Genomic DNA, 21107 nt, shown 5'->3' on the forward strand with positions numbered 1-21107 from the left:
ACTTCTCAGTAAACATTTACTCTAGCTGACGTGTATTTAGCGATAATGGACTAATAATATGTTACAAATGTTTATATTATGTCGCGCTGGGAACGCTAATACACGGTTCACGGTAGATAATCAACAAATAACCCAATGAAAAATGAAGTTCCACAAATAGAAACTAATACAGCCAAAGTAGTATCTATCTATAGATAAACACGATTATGTATTTATTAATAACTTAGTATTATACTACTTATTTACTTATTAGTTTACATACAAAAGGTATCAAATACGTAACAATTATAATAATTAATGTTACGAGAAAGTGAAACTGGTAACATAATAATCAAGCTTTCAAAGCTAACTAGGCAGCTAATACAAGGCACAACTTGCCTTTCTATTCTCAGTTGTAATGATGTAAGAAGTCCCGAATAAAATAATTATTTATCAATTAATTGCAATCAAACAAAATTAGCAGATTTCAATCGTAAAAATCTGGATATTATAACCACTCTATTTAACTAATGGAGGTAAAAAATAAAACGTCATATACCTATTATATCTCAATTTACACAAGGCTTTATATTTATAAACTAGCGTTCAAACATTATTACGTCACAATATTTTATATCGTGTCGGATTACATATTAAGTATTGCATGTTAGTTACACATACAAAACGATAAATCAGATAAGCTAGTCCTGAGAATAGTACTCGAGGCGTTGAAGTGGTCTGAGAAGTAGCGGCAGCTAGGGCGACATATTCACATTGGCTCTTGCGACTCTCTTCAGACTATTAGATCGCGATGGCCGAGAGGCAGTACGGTCGATCGCGGGCAGATCGCCGAGATACGTCGCGACCGCCCCACAACCGCCCGCCGCCGAATATCCCCTGACGTCGCGCTCTCTCCACCGACATCGCGATTCTTGACTCTTGGGGCACTTGGCACATCTTATAACGAGTCTCTCGAGTGGGTAATACGTTTAACATTAAAATCTGGATGGAACGACGTTTTATTTCCTTTGATCTCTCTAATACTTAAAAATTCTTCATTTTATTACTTTCAGCGTTTTCTTAAAATATGAGACGACATTCAAGTGTCAATTTGTTAGAAATGTTGCAATCCTTATTTTTAATTTTAAACGCTGTATTTACTTTAGGGCAGAGGTCGAAGTGAGGTATAAATTAGGTATAAACATTTTCTTGGTGCTGGTAGACATGTATGTTTATTTTTTTATTTATTTTGTTGCTACGATATTTGCAGAGATATCAGTATTCATAGGGATCATGCTGCTGGCATATCATGCCTCTGAAAGTAGCTAGGTAACCTAAAACTATAATATTATGAGACCGTAATTAATTTACTGACTACTTAAGTATATTATTTAGGTACTTTGAACTCTTCATTGTTTTGTCTAGGACGATTAAGTAAAGAAATTTGTAGTATATTGACAGGCAAAAATATTTCCAAACAACTTATAAAAAAAATTGTAAACGGTAAAAAATAATATAATCTTCTATAGATAGAACTCAATATGAGAACGATTTTAGACAAATTAGGTACTCAGCTAGATTAAAGTATAATTATATCTTTAAGTTATCAAATAAAAGTATCATACCTATGATTGATAATTATCTCAATTGCAGGTCAAGTATCCATCTGCAATCAACACATTATCTGCCTACTCAACAACGGTCAAGGTCGAGAATTCCCGCAACGACGGGTCATCGGCGATTCGGTTCAATTTGTGCAATTTACTAGCCGGCTACAACTCAGTCCAAGTGTGTAGGCGGCGGACAAGTACAAACTTCTCTGTGGTTACAATACAAGACATATTCCAAGTAGATTATTGTAGAACTCGCAATATAAATATTACCAGTTCTCTAACAGTGTTTGCCTAGTCAATAAATACATTTACTATAAATACATTCACAATACTGATAAAGTTACGTAACTGCTCTTACATCGTTCACTACCCACAATTAGCTTGAATCAAGGATCAAATTGGCCTAAATAAAACATGAAACGGGCTTCATTGAGTGGCAATAAAAGCGAAGCGATGTAGTTTAAAGTTTACTCAGGTAAGTATTTATGTCACAACGTGCTAACATTGTGCTCAGGGGAATACTACAAGGGGATGGGTCAAAGGGGTGTTCGGTGTGCCCGAGACAGTGTCGGTACTCCCGCCCGTTGCGGCTTGTCTTCTAAGGCGAACGATATTGATTTTGTATAAAAATATGTGGAGACATGATCTAAGCGCATTTAACGAGAGTTCTTTGGCTTATTGGTTGTTATCTTTTTATCGTCTTTACTTACTCGTGTAAACCCGATTTTATTTGAAATGCTTCTAAGACAAATAAGAACTTCAGGCACCGAATAACCTATGCATTTACTTTGACATCGATGAAATGATAATTTTATTTTTGTAGTTGTCACTACACACAATAACTAAACTACACTACTCTGTCATTTAGTTTTTCAAGTTTTAAGAATATATTTTGAGGTAAGAATAAAAAAGAATAATAGAACCAATTTCTAGTTATTCCTTCAAATTGTGAGAAAATACTAGCGGAATAGCAATTATATCGTTTATTACTTAGTGGTTACAGCTTACAAATATAAGTAAACCTTGGTAATATAGTCGTGAGCGCGCTGTAAAAGCATTTTGCATATTACACGTGATTTTGCTGTTATGTGTTTTTAAAATGTATTTCGTTTTTAATTACGTACGGCTGTCTAAAAGAAAATAATATTTTATTATTAACTTAAATACTATCAAATCCTGCGCGAAAAATTATATCAACTGTTTTTGTCGTGTTTGAAATACACACAGACAAACTATTACATTTATGATATTAGTAAGGGTCACAAGTGAATGTGCCTAAAATCCTTGAATTTCAAAAAAAGTTTTATACACGACCATCACCTGTTAGTAAAACATATGAGCCTAAAATAACAAAAGTTGGGTTACTATTTCGGAGAGGTACAAAAAGGCGGAGGAAAATTAATTCCAAGCAGGCTCCCTCGGCAAAATCCGATGTCTACGATATTTCACGCTCGCTAACTTCTTCATGCCCCATCCAATTTTTCTCGATTGCTTATCAGGTAGACGGACCTTGTCAAACTTTTCAAATTAGTTTTTAAAAATTCATGTTGTTTTTTTATATTTTTATCATGTTTTGTTTATAAATAGGATATCTAGTAAGACACAACACAAAACACAACAGACCGAGTCTGAAATTATGTTGCGATACGTTTTATTACATATTTGATCTATTTAATAACGGCTTATTACAATACTGTAAATAAATACTATTTACTTGGTTTCATTGCCTCGCATAGTATAAATCTGTGTGACTACCTAATTTACATGAGTACATATTGGAACACTATTTGTGTTTATCATTATCCCATTCACATTATTATTATAATAACACGCCGTATATTTTATTTAAGACTAAGAAGTTTTTTTAGATTGTAATGACTTTTAGAATGATGAATGTATAAGCGGATAATGACAGGTAACAAAAAGTAACCGTACACGGTACTGCATGTTTCGAGTAAACCGGCTGTGGCGGAATTTATTGTTCTTTTTATCTAGTCAATATCAGCATTGTTGAATAGTATTTAGTATAATCTTTATTATTCAATTTACGTAGATACCTGCATCAATTTGATTTGTCTGTGGGAATTATGTTTTAATTGTACAAACCTATATAGATCTATGTATATGCTCCTGACATGCCTTGTTAATAGATTAAATAAAGGGCTATCCTTTTTTGTCGATAGGTTTAAAGATACATATGGCGGTTAACAAATATATTACGTATCTAATTAGAAAACTTTATCATCAGGTAGGTATTTTAATTACCTGAATTCATTGAATGACGAAAACGTTACATCCATGATAAGTTGATTCAATTAATAATTAATGATTGAGATAAAACAGATAATACAAATGGTATAATGTCGTGGGAAAACAATAATTTAGCGCCAAGGTAATTGTTGATTTTCAAGAAGCCGTTCGTGGCTCACCAGGCGTCAATCGTGGTCACGCCCGACTGTGTTTTTTATTCCGGTAACTGTACTTTTATCCACCATAAAACCATTTAGTCGAGGGCCGCGTAAGTCCTTTATAAGTAGGCAAGGTCCGTAAAGATTTAAATAGTTCATTCTAATTACTGAGTTAGTACGTACTTTATTTAGTTGCCTTGTTCTATGTTAAACGGTAATTTATTAACCTCTCCTGGTACCTAGTTCTAGTATTAGTTTAGATTAGTTCGGACTTCGGAGTAATAAATGGGAGAGATTAAATCTAGTTTGCAAACTTTGCGTTATTTGTAATTTATAAGTGAATAATAATATTACGTACCTACCTATATAAATAAATAGTAATTAATTAAGCGAAATTAATTAAAAAGAGGTAACAATACATAATACCTATCTAATTTCTGTTCTTTTTATGACAGGTAGCATTAAAAGTGATGGACTGTTGAGAATCATGGCAGTCTTCTGACATGATAGGTATGCATCTTACGTTAAATTGTTATGTTACACCGTCAAAAATTATAGTGGTAAAATTTCCACAATATCTTCGTCTTTACGTTGTATCTTGCGAACTAGCGAGCATTTACAATAAGTTTTGGTCCCTCTAAGCACGATTTAGGTAATTTTAATATCTTTCATAACAAGTTACGTTTAGCCACTACAAAATATGTTTTGACGTAAGTGTAGGTCTTTCTATTAGAAAGCTGTTTAATGTTATTATTTTACAGGTAGTACTTAAATAGATAATAGCTTAATTTACAATATTTATAGGTAAGTCAGTAAAGAACCCAGTAAAAAGAACTGCTTGTAAAAACATTTACAGACTGATAAGATTTGAGGGTGTTTTAAGACGTTGTTTAGTATACACATTAACCTACGGACAATTGTAAGCAAAAATTGCATAAGCATTGCACACCACATGTGGTGAATTAAATAGGAGCAAAGGAACCTGTTCGGGCCTATAATATACGCGCGCGCCGCTCCAACGAGCCACAAACGGCAAGCCTGTCGCCATAATTTAAAACGATAGCGGGGAATGTAGTTTTATTGTGCACATACGAGACTTCAACGTACACAACATATATTGCCATTCGAGGACGGCGCGATAAATGAGCACAAACGAGCGAAAGCCACTTAGACCAAATTTACACTTTGTGGGAGACCGCGACTGCACCTCGCTTGCCGAGAACGGCGCTCAGCGCTCCGACAGGCGCGCCCGTCGACAGTCAGCTGCTCACTACATAATACATAAGCACTATCTACATGTATAGCTAGTATTACATTTAATAAATACAGGTTTTTCATGAGCGAACCAAAAAGTCCTACTTTCATTTACGTAAATAACAACTAAATTTCACTATCTACTTTTTACACGCAGGGTTCATTCGTTGGGTCAATGCACTTCCGAGGCGACGTCCAAAGCGATTACGAAGCGCCGTTTTTATAATAATGGGGATATTTAGAAAGAATCTAAGTATCCTGGCAAACCATTGTGAGATTATGAATTATGCTTAAATCTACGAAATTTGTTGATAGCAACAATGTATGACGACAATAGATGTCGTCATCACTTTACTAGATAATTATCCAATTTTTGACATAGACATAAAAGTAATAACTTGCAAGGTTGTAGGTTATTATGCAAATGTAAACAATCTTTAGTGACTTTTGTGTGCTATATAATTAGCAGGTATGTAGCATATACACAAGACAATTATATTGGAGGTATATTTTCTTGTTACTTTCATATTGTTCAATGCAGTTTACAAATTGAGATTTTGGGTCTTTGTTGCATGTTATGTACTCACCTCTAGATCTTCGTAAGTGCGAAATGCCATTATGGCGAAACCATCGATGATATCCTCCTCTCCGAGCGGCTCCCGCGACTTCTTCCTCCTGGCAGGAGGACGAGGCGGCTTCTCTCTCGTCGGAGACTCGTCCTCGCCGCTGTCTCCATCCTTAACTTTGCTCTCTCGCTGTGCTTGCATGCGCTGTGCCCGCTCCCTTCGCCTATTTCTCTGATTGCGCTGCTTCACTTCGTTTTCCATCGTTCACACATTATTCGAATCACCCGACCACCGTGCTTCACTACACTAAAGTCCGCACTACACTTTTATCACACATGGTTATCCGTTGTTTCTACACCGCGTTATTCAACAAAATACAAATCTTGCACTCAGAAAAAGACACTGGCCGTTTCCAATGGCGGATCGTACACCGTTGCCGCATTGCAAGTAAAATGGCCGCGTAGCACTCCACGGGCTGCCTTCTTTCACATTCACGTAAACGGAGGCATTATTCCACTTAAACTAAAACATACTACTATATATTTTAACAAGAACTAAGACAATAATACGATAAATTAACTTTATACATTATTCTCTGTGTTCAGAATCAGTCAATAGTCAATACAATGAAAGGTGTTACACGACGCCAACGCTGCGTTGCGGTCGCGATGGTGAACTAAAACAGGGCTGCCAACCTAAAATAAGACATTCCGCGATACTGGGCGTCATTGGCAATGTGGCGCTCGGTCATACTCTTCTAACTGGTGAGCCTGTCTCTTTTTCTGACGTAAATAATAATTTTATGAGGTCGATATTTTCTCAATATTCACATTTATCAATTCATTTTCTAATAATATACGCTACTTTGATAAAGTTTTATGCTATCCATCTGGTAATTTAATAATTAGACCTCACAATTATTATTTTTTGGGATATGTCTATTTAATTTGTCATGTTGGTATCATGCGAGACATTTGTTTGCAATAGGAGTTTTCCAACTATAGTACTCTCTGGTACACAGTGTTTCTTTCTCCATACTGTTAAATATACTTTTACAAACACAGTGTCTTTCTAAAATCTATTATTTTCTGATAAAAATAGGTCATTAAAATGAAGTTAGTGCATAAGTTGAATTTGACGTTTGACGTAGAGGATGCGTTCACAGATAAAAAATTGTAGGTTGATTTGTAAAATTGGGCGAAAGAGATGGATTCCTACGGTTGGATAAAGCAAATTACATTTAAATTGAAATAGGTACGTCTCTAAAGATTACCTGATTTTGCTGATTAAAGATACTGATATAGTGACAATTTGTTTAGAACGACGTTGGTATATGAATCAGAGGTTTAAAAATCTAAGTACCTAGGTATATTGTAGTTATGGCATTTTACAGCAACATGATTTTATTTGGTTCTTTTTTTATAATGTTCAATATAAAATTGATTTTGCACATTATCTAAAAGTGCTTAGGACTGGTATAATGTACTTATAGGTGAGGACAGATTTATATTTGTTTTCATATTGTGGATGTAGATTGCAGAAACTCTATTTATTATTATTTAAATGATAAGCTATATCCACATAGTTAAAATTTTTTTGAAATAGAATGCATGTTCTATTGCTAAGAGATACCTAGTCTTCTGGTAGATTTTTTAATTTTATTTTTTATTTAAATTAAATTAAAACACACGTTACACTCTTACTATGTAGACACTTAGATAGGTACCTACAGGTACCATCATGTCTATGTAGTTAGGTGATGTGTAAAAAAATATGAAACAAAATTTACTAGTAGGGTCAATGGGCAGTTATTTTTTTTTATTCCTTGTTAGACCGAACTCAAGTTTCTTAATAGTAAAAAAGAAAAATTAATAGCCAGATGATAGAATTTAGACTATTTAGTTTATTTTTAATTCTTTGTTCCCATTGACTCATAAAAATTGGAGTAACGAAGATCTGAACTCCAAATTTGGTCTTAAATATTGTTGTTTTGTTACGTTTATTCGGCGGGATCTGTTGTTTACTCCGTTCACTGGACCGAATAATATAAATGGCACGGATAGTTATCGGCTTGACGTTTTGTAGCGATAGGCAAGACGTCCCACGTCGTAACCAGCTTTGTTCGTTATTTTGTAATTGCTTATGCAAAATATTTAATGAAATTTGAGTAAAACAGGAATAGGTAGGTACCTACTTAATTGAAAAATAGACATATTAACACTTTTCTTTTTCAAATGAACCCATGTTAAATCCATATGCCATTGTAAAGCCTTGGTTTTGTCACGGTAATATTATGATAATATTACCGTGGTTTTGGTGACATTGCAAACGTTAGGTGGCTCTATTAATAATTTTATTATGCCAAATTGGTCTGTTCATAGGTGTCTTTTTTATTTGTAATCCCTGTACCTATTTTATAACAACTTCAAGTTTTTTTTCTACCGTTATATACCTACCTACTATACCATTATATAAAGACTAAAAAAGCTTTGCTTACATAAATATTAAATATCTAAAAATGGTAATTCTAATGCTAGTTGAATTGACAGATTTATATTTAAAATCTCTGTTTATTTTTTTACATTTTGCTATACATTAACTACACATATTATTACCATAATGATAACGTCGGATTTGCATAAGTAGATACTAAAATATGGCGCCAGTTGCTTAGTAAGTTTGGAATGACTAAATTTATTTTAAATCTCGGTTGAACCATTCTTAGAATTGTTACAACGAAACTCGATTATTTCATGTATGATGTACTATACCTACTCTTATAATATAAATAATATTGACTGTACTTTAAACCGTGGTCGCTCATTAATTATGCGTGTTTATCTACATAATAATAGAGGCGTTACAAACACTCAGTTGAGCTTCAGATATTACGTAGGAGACACGTACGTTATCAAAAGAAAACGCCTCAAAGAACTGAGTTCGATACGATATGTTTACGTGTACATAACTCAGTTAATATCATTTGATTTATTATCAGCAAAATATCTGTTCGTGCGGTGACGAGGACATTGAAATTGTGATCGTTCGATAACGTTTCAGGTATGTTGTTCGTTAGTAATTACAAAACTAAATAATTATAGGACTTTCGAAACAGCTAGTTGATGTTCGTGAGTTACAACTTTATAAAAATATTAAATCAAATTACTAAGATTACTTAACTACCTGCTGTTTTTCATGCGATATAATTATGTTATCGCTATAAATAAAGCAGTATGTACGATGTTATTTACATCAACCTTTGTACATTCGCATCGTCAAAGCGTTTTTTGTTATTATTTAAAAAGCATTTTGTGAGTGCTAATACGATTAGTATTTAATGGTATAGTGGTTATGTTAATAAAACGTTAGACCTCCGACGGAGTGTGCATTGTTTGTTTTCTTTTTAATTTTTATGCCGCACGACTATAATGCCGGTTGTGCACGAAGGGGTGGCGAAACGAATCTAGAACCAAACGACCTTTTTTTACTGCTGTGTAGAACATGCGGCCTCCCTTGCTAAAATAAAATTGATTTACAAACGAACGTGTGAATAAGTTTCGCACAAACATACATTAAGACATTAACTGTAACAAAATGTTTAACAACGATAAAAGCTATTTATCTATGTACACACACATTATTAATTTTCAACAACTCTTCTAGATTGTGATAAAGGATAATCGTTAGAAACATCTGATTCAAGAGAGCCATTTGTGGACAGAGGTATAGAGAATAATTAGTTAATTGGGGCAGGCGTCTTGCCGGGCACTTTTCTAGACTGGGTAGGTATAAGAGGTATTAGGGTACTTAACTTTCTTAGCACTACCTCTCTACATGATTTTCGAATCAAATCCGACTTTTAAACGATCGAAGTTTATACTTACCATAATTTAGACGAATAAATTCTACTAATACTAATTTTACTATCCTACTAATATTATAAATGCGAGAGGTAATGATGTGCCGATTCGATTATTTGAATAATCGATTAATCGATTATGTAATCTTATATTATCGATTGTTAATCGATTAATAATCGATTATTAGACTGAAATTTAAAGTGTCGTCTAAATGTCTTAAATCAAGATTATTTAAATGAAACAAGCAACACAACAATCACATTTTTAGAAAATAAAACTCAAATAGAACATACTCACTTCCTTTTCAAAAACAAAAACAAAATTTAAACTGAAAATCAAACGTAACATAATCACTTAGTGATTTAAAAAGTTTTAACTTTTACCCTGTACTACAACCGTTTACTACCTATAGAAGCGGGGATTCCCTTAGCAAATAGAAATACCATAACTTATATTTAACAGGTGACAGTTACCACAGACAAATTAATTACGTACCAATACACGATAGTGTTCTTTATTCCATGCAAATCAAATTTTTGTGTTAATCATTGTTGTTTAACTACAAAAAAAAACATAATCATACATAAGGATTGGTATGCGGTAAGGGGTTAAAAGATTTCTTCCAAAAATCGATTACAATCGATTACCTATAAATCAATCGATTGTAAACAATTATTCTTATAATCGATTAATCGATTATTAATAATCGATACCGCACATCGTTAGCGAGAGGTGGTGACGATGGATGTATCTATGTATATAAGTACTGGACGGATTTTAATGAAATTTGATACACAGATAGTTTATGAGCTAGATAAACGCATAGGATACTTACTTTTTACCATGGGAAATCTTTGCATGCAAACGAAATTGAAGGCGAAAGCTAAAAGAATCTATCGAAATCCTGGACAAGGCGTAAATTATAAACGATCGAGAATCTACATGAAAATAAAATGAATTAACAATAACACAATTATGCACATTATTGCACAGTCATGATTATATTTAAACACCTTCGTACATCCTGCTACTATTATTAACGCAAAAGTTTCTGAGGATGTATGGATGGATGTTTGTTACTCTTGCACGCAAAAAACTCCTGAACGGGTTTGGACGAAATAAAATATACGGATAGTTTAAAAGCCGGATTAAGTTATTAAAATACATTTTAATACAGGTATTATTTTAGTCCCCAGTAAAAAAATGCATGTTGTTAAATAAAAAATAAAATGTTGAGCTGATAACATAATCTTAGTTTCGGTTGAGTAGTGCTGAGGGTGCCTTATGACTGATGATAAACATGTTTATAATGCATTATCACTGAATGATAAAATTATAATAACTTTTTAAGTTATTATAAAAACACAGAGCAGAGCTACTTTCGCTTGTTTTATATAAGTAGAGTATGGAGATAAATCCATATCAAGTAGAAGAATAAAGGTAAGACTAAAGAAATTTTAGAAGTAGGAAGGTCACGTTAATAAAGACAGCGAGAAAGTAATTGTCCAGATGGACACCAGAAATCACTCGAGCCTGTAGCTCTCTTTTATTAAAGTAGGTACCTATAGTTTCTTAAAACTGACTACCTACGTTTCTTTGTAACTTTGCATAGAATCTTTCTACACAAGTATACCTGATTATTATGCGGGTTTGAACGTTGTGGTCTAGCCCCACTAGCTTGTGGTGTATACTAATCTTGCTTGTTTTCTCACGACTCTTGTGATGAACGTCGCAGTTTTTTATTTATGATGTTGCTTTCTAAACATAATATTTACGGGAAATATGTTCGATAGAGCACCATGGCATCGTCCCAATGGGTTAAAACAGAGCCAATTATGGTAACCATGTGTAGTTCCAGTTCATAGTTTGGCGATCTTCCAGAAACTTCCATTTTTTGTTAATATTCCTCGAGTTGTTCATTGCATCACTTGTCTAATAAACTCTTAAATAAATGCCTCAGTACAAAGTAAACTGTCTGCCCTTGAGGCTATGCCCTATACAAATGAAACATGTATTTTCGAAGCAAGTGTTTTACTGAACTTAAATGTTTTCTTTTGTTTGCAGGTAAAAATGAAGCCGAAAGTTCTAGATCGTGTAATTGTGTTCACAAGCATTGTTGGAATCCTGCTTTCAACGTACGCGATGTACGTGGAAATGGCTGTGGAGTCTCAACCTGGTTACAAAGCTCTCTGTGATATTTCCGAGTACGCTAGCTGCTCACGTGTGCTTTCTTCTGAGTAAGTTGTTTATAAAATTGTGATTGCAAATCTAGGAAATCTCTTTTGTAAAATTTTCGGGGTAGTAGAGTTTTTCATGCGTTTTGTTGCTTACGTAATAAGTATTCATCTATACAATTTTCTACGGTGGTATCTATATTAGACTTTTAGTTTCTATTATAATCTAAGCGTTGCGTGTAAATTATACAGTAATAATATATAAAAACATAATAACAGTCACAAAAAGTTTAGAATAATATAAAACTATGGTCACTAACGACAGATGTAAACGTACTTACTTATATTTGTATTGTAGTCTATTATGTGAGTAGCATCATTTATTCCGCTAACTTATTTATATAGTAACAAATAATTTATTCTGTCGACAGATATTTATACATATTCACTAAGTACCTATGTGTGTTAAAAGATAATAAATTGTCTTGCAGGTTCTCCAAAGGATTTGGTTTATTGCCAGAAGAATCTCCGCTGAAAGTTCCCAACTGTATCTATGGGATCATTTTCTATTGTCTCATCATATTTTTATGTACGTATAAAAACGTTTATTTTTGACTGTTATTGAGCTATTTGACCCGATTTTTGTTTCGCAGAATTTCTCAATAAAAATGTAGTAAACTTAACGACATTAACCCACTCTTTTAAACATCTGCGTGATATATTCGAAGCACATAAATACAATTTTCCTTAGATCTGACCGAAACCATTATAAAATTAAACTCTATTCGCTTTTACGACGTTAAGATGAAAACGATTATAAAACTGTCATTCATAAAAACGTAAAATACCTACAACACCGATAATAAATAATCGATTAATTAATTAAAATGTCAGCTCTAAGAAGCTGATTTAACACGAAGGTCTTAATAAGATGGTGTTGTAAGTTGGCTTCTTATCGTAATGATTGTTATAAAAAGTGTTGCCACAGTGGGAGTTATTGTAATTAAACGTCTTGTATAGCTTCCATTACGAGTGGTAATTACCGTCGCAATGCCAATAATCGACATCGCATTACGATGCGGCGTCGTCGGTCGACGGCGTGCAATTCGCACATCAACGCGCTCCGTGGTTACCGGCTTCGTGACTCTACCAAGAGAAAAATATTGCGAAATCCCGCGCTAGCTGCTTACTCCAGGCATATTTGGTAGCTCACGAGCCGCGAATAACTGTTATCGTAATAGGCTAACATTGGTACACACACTCTTGGGAAGTGCGAAATGTTTGCTGCCAAAATGATTTACACGTTTAGGGAAAACCTATACTCACAACAATTTGAGCTTGTTAGTTCGTGTTATCGCTGTTTAACAAATATTCGATAGCCGAATGAAATACGTAACTTAATTAAAGTTTCAATAAGATCAAGATTCAAATAGCAACTAAATAAATCCCCAGTAGAGTGAATAAGAAAGTCAAATTTGAATTATTTAACATTCCCAATAGCATTACAGTGTATAACAATAAAATGTTTCTCTATTTGAATATTTAGAGGGTTTGCGTGAGCTTTTATTGCTTCGCTAAAATGTTAATTCCGTGAAACACGCTCGTAAATGGTTGGAATTGTAGTGGGCATTGTGTTATTTTAGTCTGATATTGAAATAAGCCACAACCGCTTTGTTTGATCTCTTATGGATTGTAATACCTTGCTTTTGTTGTGTTCACTGCTCGTAATCTCTTATTGAAATAATATTGTATGTAGGTACCTACTACTTATACCTTAATTTTACTAACCGTTTAGGTTCCAATTAATCTGATATGAATCGTTACTATGGTTAGGAAACAAGTAGGTAATTGTATTAGTTACCTTCTGAACTTTGTAAACGAGTTAATAAGCAAGCAGATAAAAAAAAATCATTATAAACTCGACCCCCCAGCTATCAGAATGTTCCGAGAACGTTAATCAATTATTCTAGTTATTGGAAAGGTTAAATTGTCGATAAACACTACAAAAAATGTGTCTGCGACTGAGGGTAGCTGAATTAAAAGAGTTTGTATTAAACAAAAAGTCCTATAAAATGTTGATTTTCCTTTTACTTTACAATGTTTGAAATAACAATATCAATAGAAAAGATTTTATTTCTATTTAGATATCAATAAACAAATGTCTACATATAAAATCGATATAATTCATTATACGCGTACAAACTTGCGTTGGAGCACGGCGCGGAAGTTATCTTTCGAAAGTGAATTGGGTACAACATTAAATCTAGCCTCTAGCTTGGTTCTCACCACTCTATCATCTAACTAGACAAGTTGATAGCACTGTAATAATAATTTACTCTTGTTTCAGCAACATTTGATCAACTGTTGGTGGCACGTCTCCTGTTTGTCGGCTGTTTATCCTCAGTGGCTATGTGCTTTTACTTAGCTTATTTGTTAGCATTTGTCCTGCATGATCTATGTGTAGTCTGCATTTCAACCTACATAGTTAACGGGCTCCTTACAGCATTAGTTTATAAAAAAACGAAAGCGCTGGCTGCAAAGAAGAAATGAACAATGAAAACATTAATTGGTTGTTAAATGTTACGTAATACCTCTACATCACAAGCATTTAAATTAAAGTAAGAGAGTAAAATAACTGTGTGGTATTTCATTGGTGTATTTATCTGGCGTTTATCTCCCGCTTTCTACCCGACGCTCGCAGTAAAAGTAAAATACAACTTAGGTAACAAAGTGCACAGGCACACGTTGAATATTCGATGTAACTACGGAATTAAATGTTTGTTTTATAACTACAGTTCGAGATTTTACCCGACTGTTGCCCAGAGGAGATTCAAGTTTTTGATGTAGTTACACATATTATATTAGGGAATAGTTTTTTGGAGTTATTTCTAAAAGTCTACCTAAACATAAGACTAACACGTCTAATTATCATAGTGAGTACCTATATACGTGACAAAAATTTGCTCTATTAAGGAAGAGGGATCATAATATTTTGATAAAGCGATATTAAATTTCAAAACTTTTAAGGAAAAAGAATAGAGAAAATTATTTTATTAATGAACTTGAACTGTATTAGTTGTATTCTAAATTAGGTTAAATATTGTGTTTATTTAAATCATTTGGGCAAACGAGGAAAATAGAAATATATCGTACCCATGTAGTGCAATAAGTATGTATGCCAATTCCCAACAGGTTACGTTTTCCTGTTAGTTTTTGGTTTTTCGATAAGACAATATTATTTTAAATAATTAAAGTTGAAACTAACAGGATTTTTTTATTAATAAGGCTTGTCAACAGAACAAATAGGTAATAACAATATTTTCTGATATACAATATTATGAACACAGTATCATAAAGACTAGAATTTTGCAACATTTATAAAATAATTGGAACGAAAGTACAGGAAATCGCAGCACCTAGTAGACAGCAACATAAAAATCTCTTTTCCAATATAATACCTAAGTGGTTTTCTTGTGGTACGCGTTGTTAAATAAAAAGGCATGATATAGATTAATCCAAGCAGTTACCGTGAAAACAATAGATATATCAAACAGCTGAAGATATAATTTGATTAAATGAACCTTTGAAAAGCAGGGATGACTGAATTTATAGAGTAGCTCAACATACCAGCCGTCGGTACTCGGTCGTTATAATCTAACATCCCTGCTTTCTATTATGAATGGATATCGGTCTCTCTTTTATATTTTCTTAGGATTGCCCAACGCATAATTTTGTAAAATTGTAATCCAACCAAGTTGATATCCTTGCATAACACCAGATCGATTACATCTCTGCCAAAGAGTAGGTCAAAACCAACATTTAAGATTATTTATGCGAAGGTCAGTCAGGTAAAAATAAAATTTTGTAAAAACCGAACAAAGGACTTCTGAGGAGTATGGTAACGCCATCTGTTAGTGAGTAGTGTTAAGCAATTATTTGTACTTGCTTACAGCGCCCTCTGCCGATTGTTATTTATTAAATCTTCGTAAACTAGATGTCGCTCTTTCAGAGTTGGAGCTGGAATTATTATAAAAAATAGTAAAATTTACGTAACATTTTAACTGCACAACGAAAAACATAAAATTAAAGAACTCCTTGAACTTGCAACTCGGTACATAAAATATATTTAGCCATTTATTTGACTAGAAATCTATTGCAAAAATAATGTTATTAATAAGAGTACTATCAGCCACCTGCTGTTTTGATACGACAGGATAGTTTTCTAGGATCGGTAAAGGGCGATTAGTTTACCGATAATTAAAATATAAATTAAAACCTACATTATTATAATGAACATGTTTTCTGAACAGTTGCATTTACAGCATGTGGTAGTAAGAAAATTGCAGCTATTTTTATCAGGAAAAGTCGTTAAAGGGTATTTTATATTGCACCTTGGTCAACGTTAATGTTCACGTCGTAAGAGATTAAATGTCGGTTGTCGTAAAAGGAAGCACTATTATCCCTATAAAGAGCCTAGGCAAGCATTTCCTCGTTGTGCTTTGTTGTAAGTACCAAACGTAGAGTGTAATTTACACACTCGTTGATGTGATGAGTTTTATAGGATCGTTACTTCAGCCAAATATAGTACGCGAATTGTGAATAAGTCTGTGATACTATCACAGTTCGGTACTTAAGACATCTAGCCACGCTCACTGTAAACATGTATGTATATTTCTTTTAGCTTTACATTTATATTGAAGATTTATTTTGATTCCAGCTCTCACTCTAAAGAATTATAATTATGTGAAACTTTTCTGTAAAATGTGCTAGACGACACAGGATATAGCATATGTAAATCAACATTGAATATAAAAATAATTCTAAAATACATCTACTTGAGCTGTAAACAAATTAATGATAAAAGCATTTGACACAGTCTCCGTGAATATCTTTATTCACAGCAACATCTATATCTTTCAATTCACCGTCACTCCATCATTTATCACTGCCTCTAGACTTTTTGCAAAAGCGGCGATGTAGTGACAACACATAGGTACCTATACGGTGTAACGACCTTAGGACGAACTCTTTGTTTGCGCACACGATCTGATACAGCTGTCGCTGGCGACGCTGGCCTGATGGACCAAACGCAGCGATTAAAAGCAACTGATTACAACGCTCAAGTAGCGAACATAAGGTATTTGACATTGTTTAAGTACGCACGGTCACAGGCAGCTTTGAACATTTCCCGACGAGCTATTTTAGTAGCGTCTTTGTGTCACGTCCATCTTTAAGTTTTTAATACTCGTTTTAAATGTCGGTATTTAAGTTTGTTATCTCAAAAAAAGAGGTTATACTGACAATGATGAAGATTCGTTGAAAACGATTTAAAAGTAGAGTGTTTTTAAACCGGCTACAATAAATAAAAATGACAATAGTACGTTGTTCAAAACGATATAAAAATGGTCTGTATCTCGCTTGCAATAAATCTGAAAAAGTGACTGTTGCTCGGAACTGCGTCAAATAACCCCAGTGCATGACAAAGCAAGTGTGCACTAGAGACTCTCTACATATTCCTTTTATAGGTTTCGAGGCTTCAAAGCAAAAGCTTACATAGTCAGAATTTTTAATCTGTTTCTTTCAAAGAAACATGATTAAAGTAAAATAAAAAGTAGCGCTTTGTAATAAAACATAATTGGATTACGATACGGTTTGTAAACGTAACAATAATTAGCAGATAAGTTGTGTTTGTAGTCGCATCATAAACTTTCGGCCGTAAACTTGGCAATGTGAACTCGCGAACAATAATTGCGGCTCACATAACAAACGATAACACTTTAGTTGAGTTTCACGCTATTTATGTAACGATCCGTCTTGGAGTGGACAAAGGTTATAATGAAAACTGAAAGAAAGTTGAGGTAAATTGTCTACGAGAGTTTACAAACTTAGACTTCCCTGTTTCTTACGGCTGCTCTTTTCGAATTAAAGTTTACCAAAAGTTTTATTTATGAATAGCAGAGTCTGATGAGCATTCTTTCACCAAAATCGAATTGACGTAAAAAACTATCGTAATTTTATCAAATATTAGTATTTTGTTTAATTAATCCAGACTGTTTTAAATCAAGCCTTGGTCCTAGTATTTATTCTATGTTCGGTTCATGGACGTTCGTTTGTCCATCTAAAACTACGATTATCTTAATAGTTTTCGTAAAGAGGTAACGCAATAAACACATTAGGCTGAAAAAACGACGAAGTGATAATAATACTTACATCGGATGAGTGGGTTTTTGCGGAAAAAACTACCTATTCAAAGTTTACTTGTGGGCGTCGAAGGTAACTGTAATGGGTCAGCACATTATATCTATGAAACGCCAATGATCGAGCTTTTGCCCTCACTAGAACAAACATGATGTGGATTGATAAATTAAGGGTACGGAGGCAAAATCACTTCGATACAGACAATGAGTAGCTAATAGTTCTAGTGAAATACTGTTGGGGTAACTTGGAACGCTAAAGATTTTTCACTTGCTAAACAGCTTATTAATTATTAAAGAAAATTATATGTTGTTGAAACGTACTTAACCTTTATAATCTTGAAAAATTGCACAGCCACTTGCATCGTTGATAATAAACCGGTAAAGAATAAATGCATATTTCTTCACATATATCTTTTAAAGACGCAAATGAAGCATGCTAATAGACTGGAACTACCGGTTGGAATGACTAATGTTTATAATATTTTTGTAGCACATACTCGTTGTTCCGAATTTGCACACAAAGCCTGCCCACGCGGCGACAACTACGTTTCATTTTTGACGTGCCTTGTTTACTACAAAACAGTCAACTAGAATAATAGGTGTTTATAAGCTGCCGATGTTGACGTCTGTTCAACTCTTAGTATTTAAAATGAAGCAATTACACCGTTTTACTAACTTGAATCAGATCTTTGAAAGACCGGAGTCGTTAATGGCCTTACTGGTTCATTTAATGGAATAAAATGTTTTACTACTAGCGCAACAGGACTCCTGTTCTACATCGAATGTTATTAAAGATAATTACTAAGAACTTGATGAAGGTTTTCTGTTAGATATTTTATCTGGGGGCACGGAAGTGCCCCCGCAAGTCGAGCAAAAAAAAGCGGCACGGCCGTAACATCCTTTTCTCGAAGCAATTCGGGCTATTTTTGACACCCCTATAATTTCGTTGTGGATAAAACAAGAAGCCTGGATTTTCAGCAACTAATTAGTCATTGTATAAACACGGTATATTTAAAATTTCAGTCAATTTGAACCAGTAGTTTAAGAATGACAACTTGTTAAAATTTTGAATTTTGTCACTCACTGATTCACTGACTCACTGACTCACCGATCATCAAAAGTCTAAGGTACTTCTAGCAGACTTAGAAGCTTAAAATTTAGAATACAAATAGGGTTTAGTGTCTTAATCATGGGAAAAATTCAATATTTTTTAATTTCGGTCCAGTTTTCTAAATACACCAACTGCAACAATAACTTTGTAATCCCATATAAATGTATAAGATTACAAGGTTACATTTGCAGTTAATGAATTATTATTACTGTAGAAAATAAAATAAATAGGTGTAAATAGGTACCTACTATATGAGGCATAACGGGAGGGGGTATAGGGTGGATAAGGGTGTTTAGCCCATGAAACTGAACAACATTCCCATAGGAAAATATGTAGAATTATGAAAAAAAACGTCTTTCCATACCAATTGGACTTATGTTCGCTCTACAAAAAGAAGTGAGATGCCATCAAAAACATTCTGTAAAAACCTCAAGTCTCGCCGTAAAAAGTTGTGAGATCTATATAATACCAAGTCGATTAATCTTTTTAGTCTCTACTTAAAGGACCTTCTGTCTTAAGTTATTACGTATGTTATTATCATGGCAATTAAAAAAAAATACCTTTAAAACAAATAGATCGACTTGGTCATCGCAAGAAAACACAAATTCGCCATTAACATTTCAGGAGCATTAACTTCTCGTCGTGCTGTGTAGTGTGATACATACTTATAATTAAATCATGCGATGGCCAAGTCGGTATATTTGTTTTAAAGGTATTTTTTTTTAATTGCCATGATAATAACATACGTAATAACTTAAGACAGAAGGTCCTTTAAGTAGAGACTAAAAAGATTAATCGACTTGGTATTATATAGATCTCACAACTTTTTACGGCGAGACTTGAGGTTTTTACAGAATGTTTTTGATGGCATTTATATTTACCGAGATAATTGCCGGTGTCTAAGCTACACAAATAGCAGTAAATTGTACAAAACAGATGCCTATTAATGATAATATTGGAAGCCACTTAAAGGGACAAGCAGCATTGACTTTGCAGTTGAAAGGCGACATGCTCTTTGTTTTAAGGCGACGTGGTAAGAATTCCTTTTGTATTGTGGAGTCAGTAACACAGATCAAGTAGCCACTCCGAGTAAGTACCACAAAGGCATACCGTAGCAGTCCTGCTGTCATTCATCTTAATGGTCGCGGAACCATTTTTGGTATTGTGGTATTGACCTTACGCCACTGTGGCCTAGTGCAGATTGCGCCGTATAAGGCACCTGCGACGTGTTTTCGACCACATAATCATAGCTCAGTCAATGGCAAAGGACTTGTGAGCACATTGTAATAACAACTTTTGCGTGTGTAGGAGTAGGTAATGAGATCATTGTCATATTAATCTGGCATATGATTTTAGATGTTAATTGACTGTTTGAAGGCCAAATATTATGTCATTTGCAGATTTGAATAATTTTTGTTCCGGTATACGAAATCCTTTATACACTGTAATTCTGACATCATTGTTCTCCTACCCGTGCTTTGGAATCAAATTCTCAATATCTCATATTTAATTCATGTTATCTCTAATAGGTAATTCATCTCTATTTTGTTGCCTTATTGTCAGTAGTTCGAATAGATCTATTAGGTTTATAGTTTTGCCTAACATAAGCTTCAATTTAATTTCTATTGAAGGAATACTCGACTCCTCTTTAACAACATTACCACAAAAAACGTGACAAACAAAATTAAATATGAAGTCGACGTCATATTCTGAGAGAAATTTAAATATGTTACATTAATTAAAGTAGGCTAGATTATAAATCCTTAAAGTGTATTGAACCTCGACGGATATTTAGAAATAGTTGAAGTATTGCAATATTTGTATCAAGCTTCATTAGTATTCAGCCGTGTAATTTAAGTACTGCCTTAACGACTTCTGTTCATAATTTATACACAAGCCGATTAGCGATAAGGGTTTGTAGGAATTTGTCTGAATGGCCTGAATT

The 21107-nt window shown here is 33.7% G+C and overlaps 2 protein-coding genes across 10 annotated transcripts in view; one reads left to right on the forward strand and one right to left on the reverse strand.

The window, feature by feature from the left end:
- The window catches only part of tay (tay bridge kinase), a 47116-nt gene extending 40821 nt beyond the window's left edge, over positions 1-6295 (reverse strand). For all 8 annotated transcript variants that reach the window (XM_076122295.1, XM_076122294.1, XM_076122291.1 and 5 more), the window contains exon 1: positions 5842-6295. In XM_076122295.1, coding sequence (XP_075978410.1) covers positions 5842-6081 — 240 coding nt within the window. In that variant the 5' untranslated portion in view covers positions 6082-6295. The remainder of the gene's footprint in view (positions 1-5841) is intronic.
- Positions 6296-6453: 158 nt separating this feature from the next.
- Positions 6454-14490, forward strand: LOC142978051 (vitamin K epoxide reductase complex subunit 1-like protein 1). Of its 2 annotated transcripts, none has more exons than XM_076122298.1 (4): positions 6454-6584; positions 11745-11917; positions 12346-12443; positions 14202-14490. In XM_076122298.1, the coding sequence occupies exons 2-4, from the start codon at positions 11751-11753 to the stop codon at positions 14402-14404; spliced, it is 468 nt and encodes a 155-aa protein (XP_075978413.1). In that variant the 5' UTR covers positions 6454-6584; positions 11745-11750; the 3' UTR covers positions 14405-14490. The 2 variants fall into 2 exon arrangements, with proteins under 2 accessions (XP_075978413.1, XP_075978412.1); XM_076122297.1 differs by lacking the exon at positions 6454-6584 and adding an exon at positions 8690-8880.
- Positions 14491-21107: the final 6617 nt, after the last annotated feature.

This window comes from Anticarsia gemmatalis, chromosome 13 (genome assembly GCF_050436995.1).
Source record: "Anticarsia gemmatalis isolate Benzon Research Colony breed Stoneville strain chromosome 13, ilAntGemm2 primary, whole genome shotgun sequence".
Lineage (NCBI taxonomy): Eukaryota > Metazoa > Arthropoda > Insecta > Lepidoptera > Erebidae > Anticarsia > Anticarsia gemmatalis.

What these genes read in the sequence shown, in the direction of transcription:
- LOC142978051 (XM_076122298.1), top strand. Translation starts at nt 11,751, where the DNA reads ATGAAGCCGAAAGTTCTAGATCGTGTAATTGTGTTCACAAGCATTGTT. An exon ending in TCACGTGTGCTTTCTTCTGA is followed by an intron (nt 11,918 to 12,345) that starts GTAAGTTGTTTA and finishes ATTGTCTTGCAG; the next exon opens with GTTCTCCAAAGGATTTGGTT. An exon ending in TTGTCTCATCATATTTTTAT is followed by an intron (nt 12,444 to 14,201) that starts GTACGTATAAAA and finishes CTCTTGTTTCAG; the next exon opens with CAACATTTGATCAACTGTTG.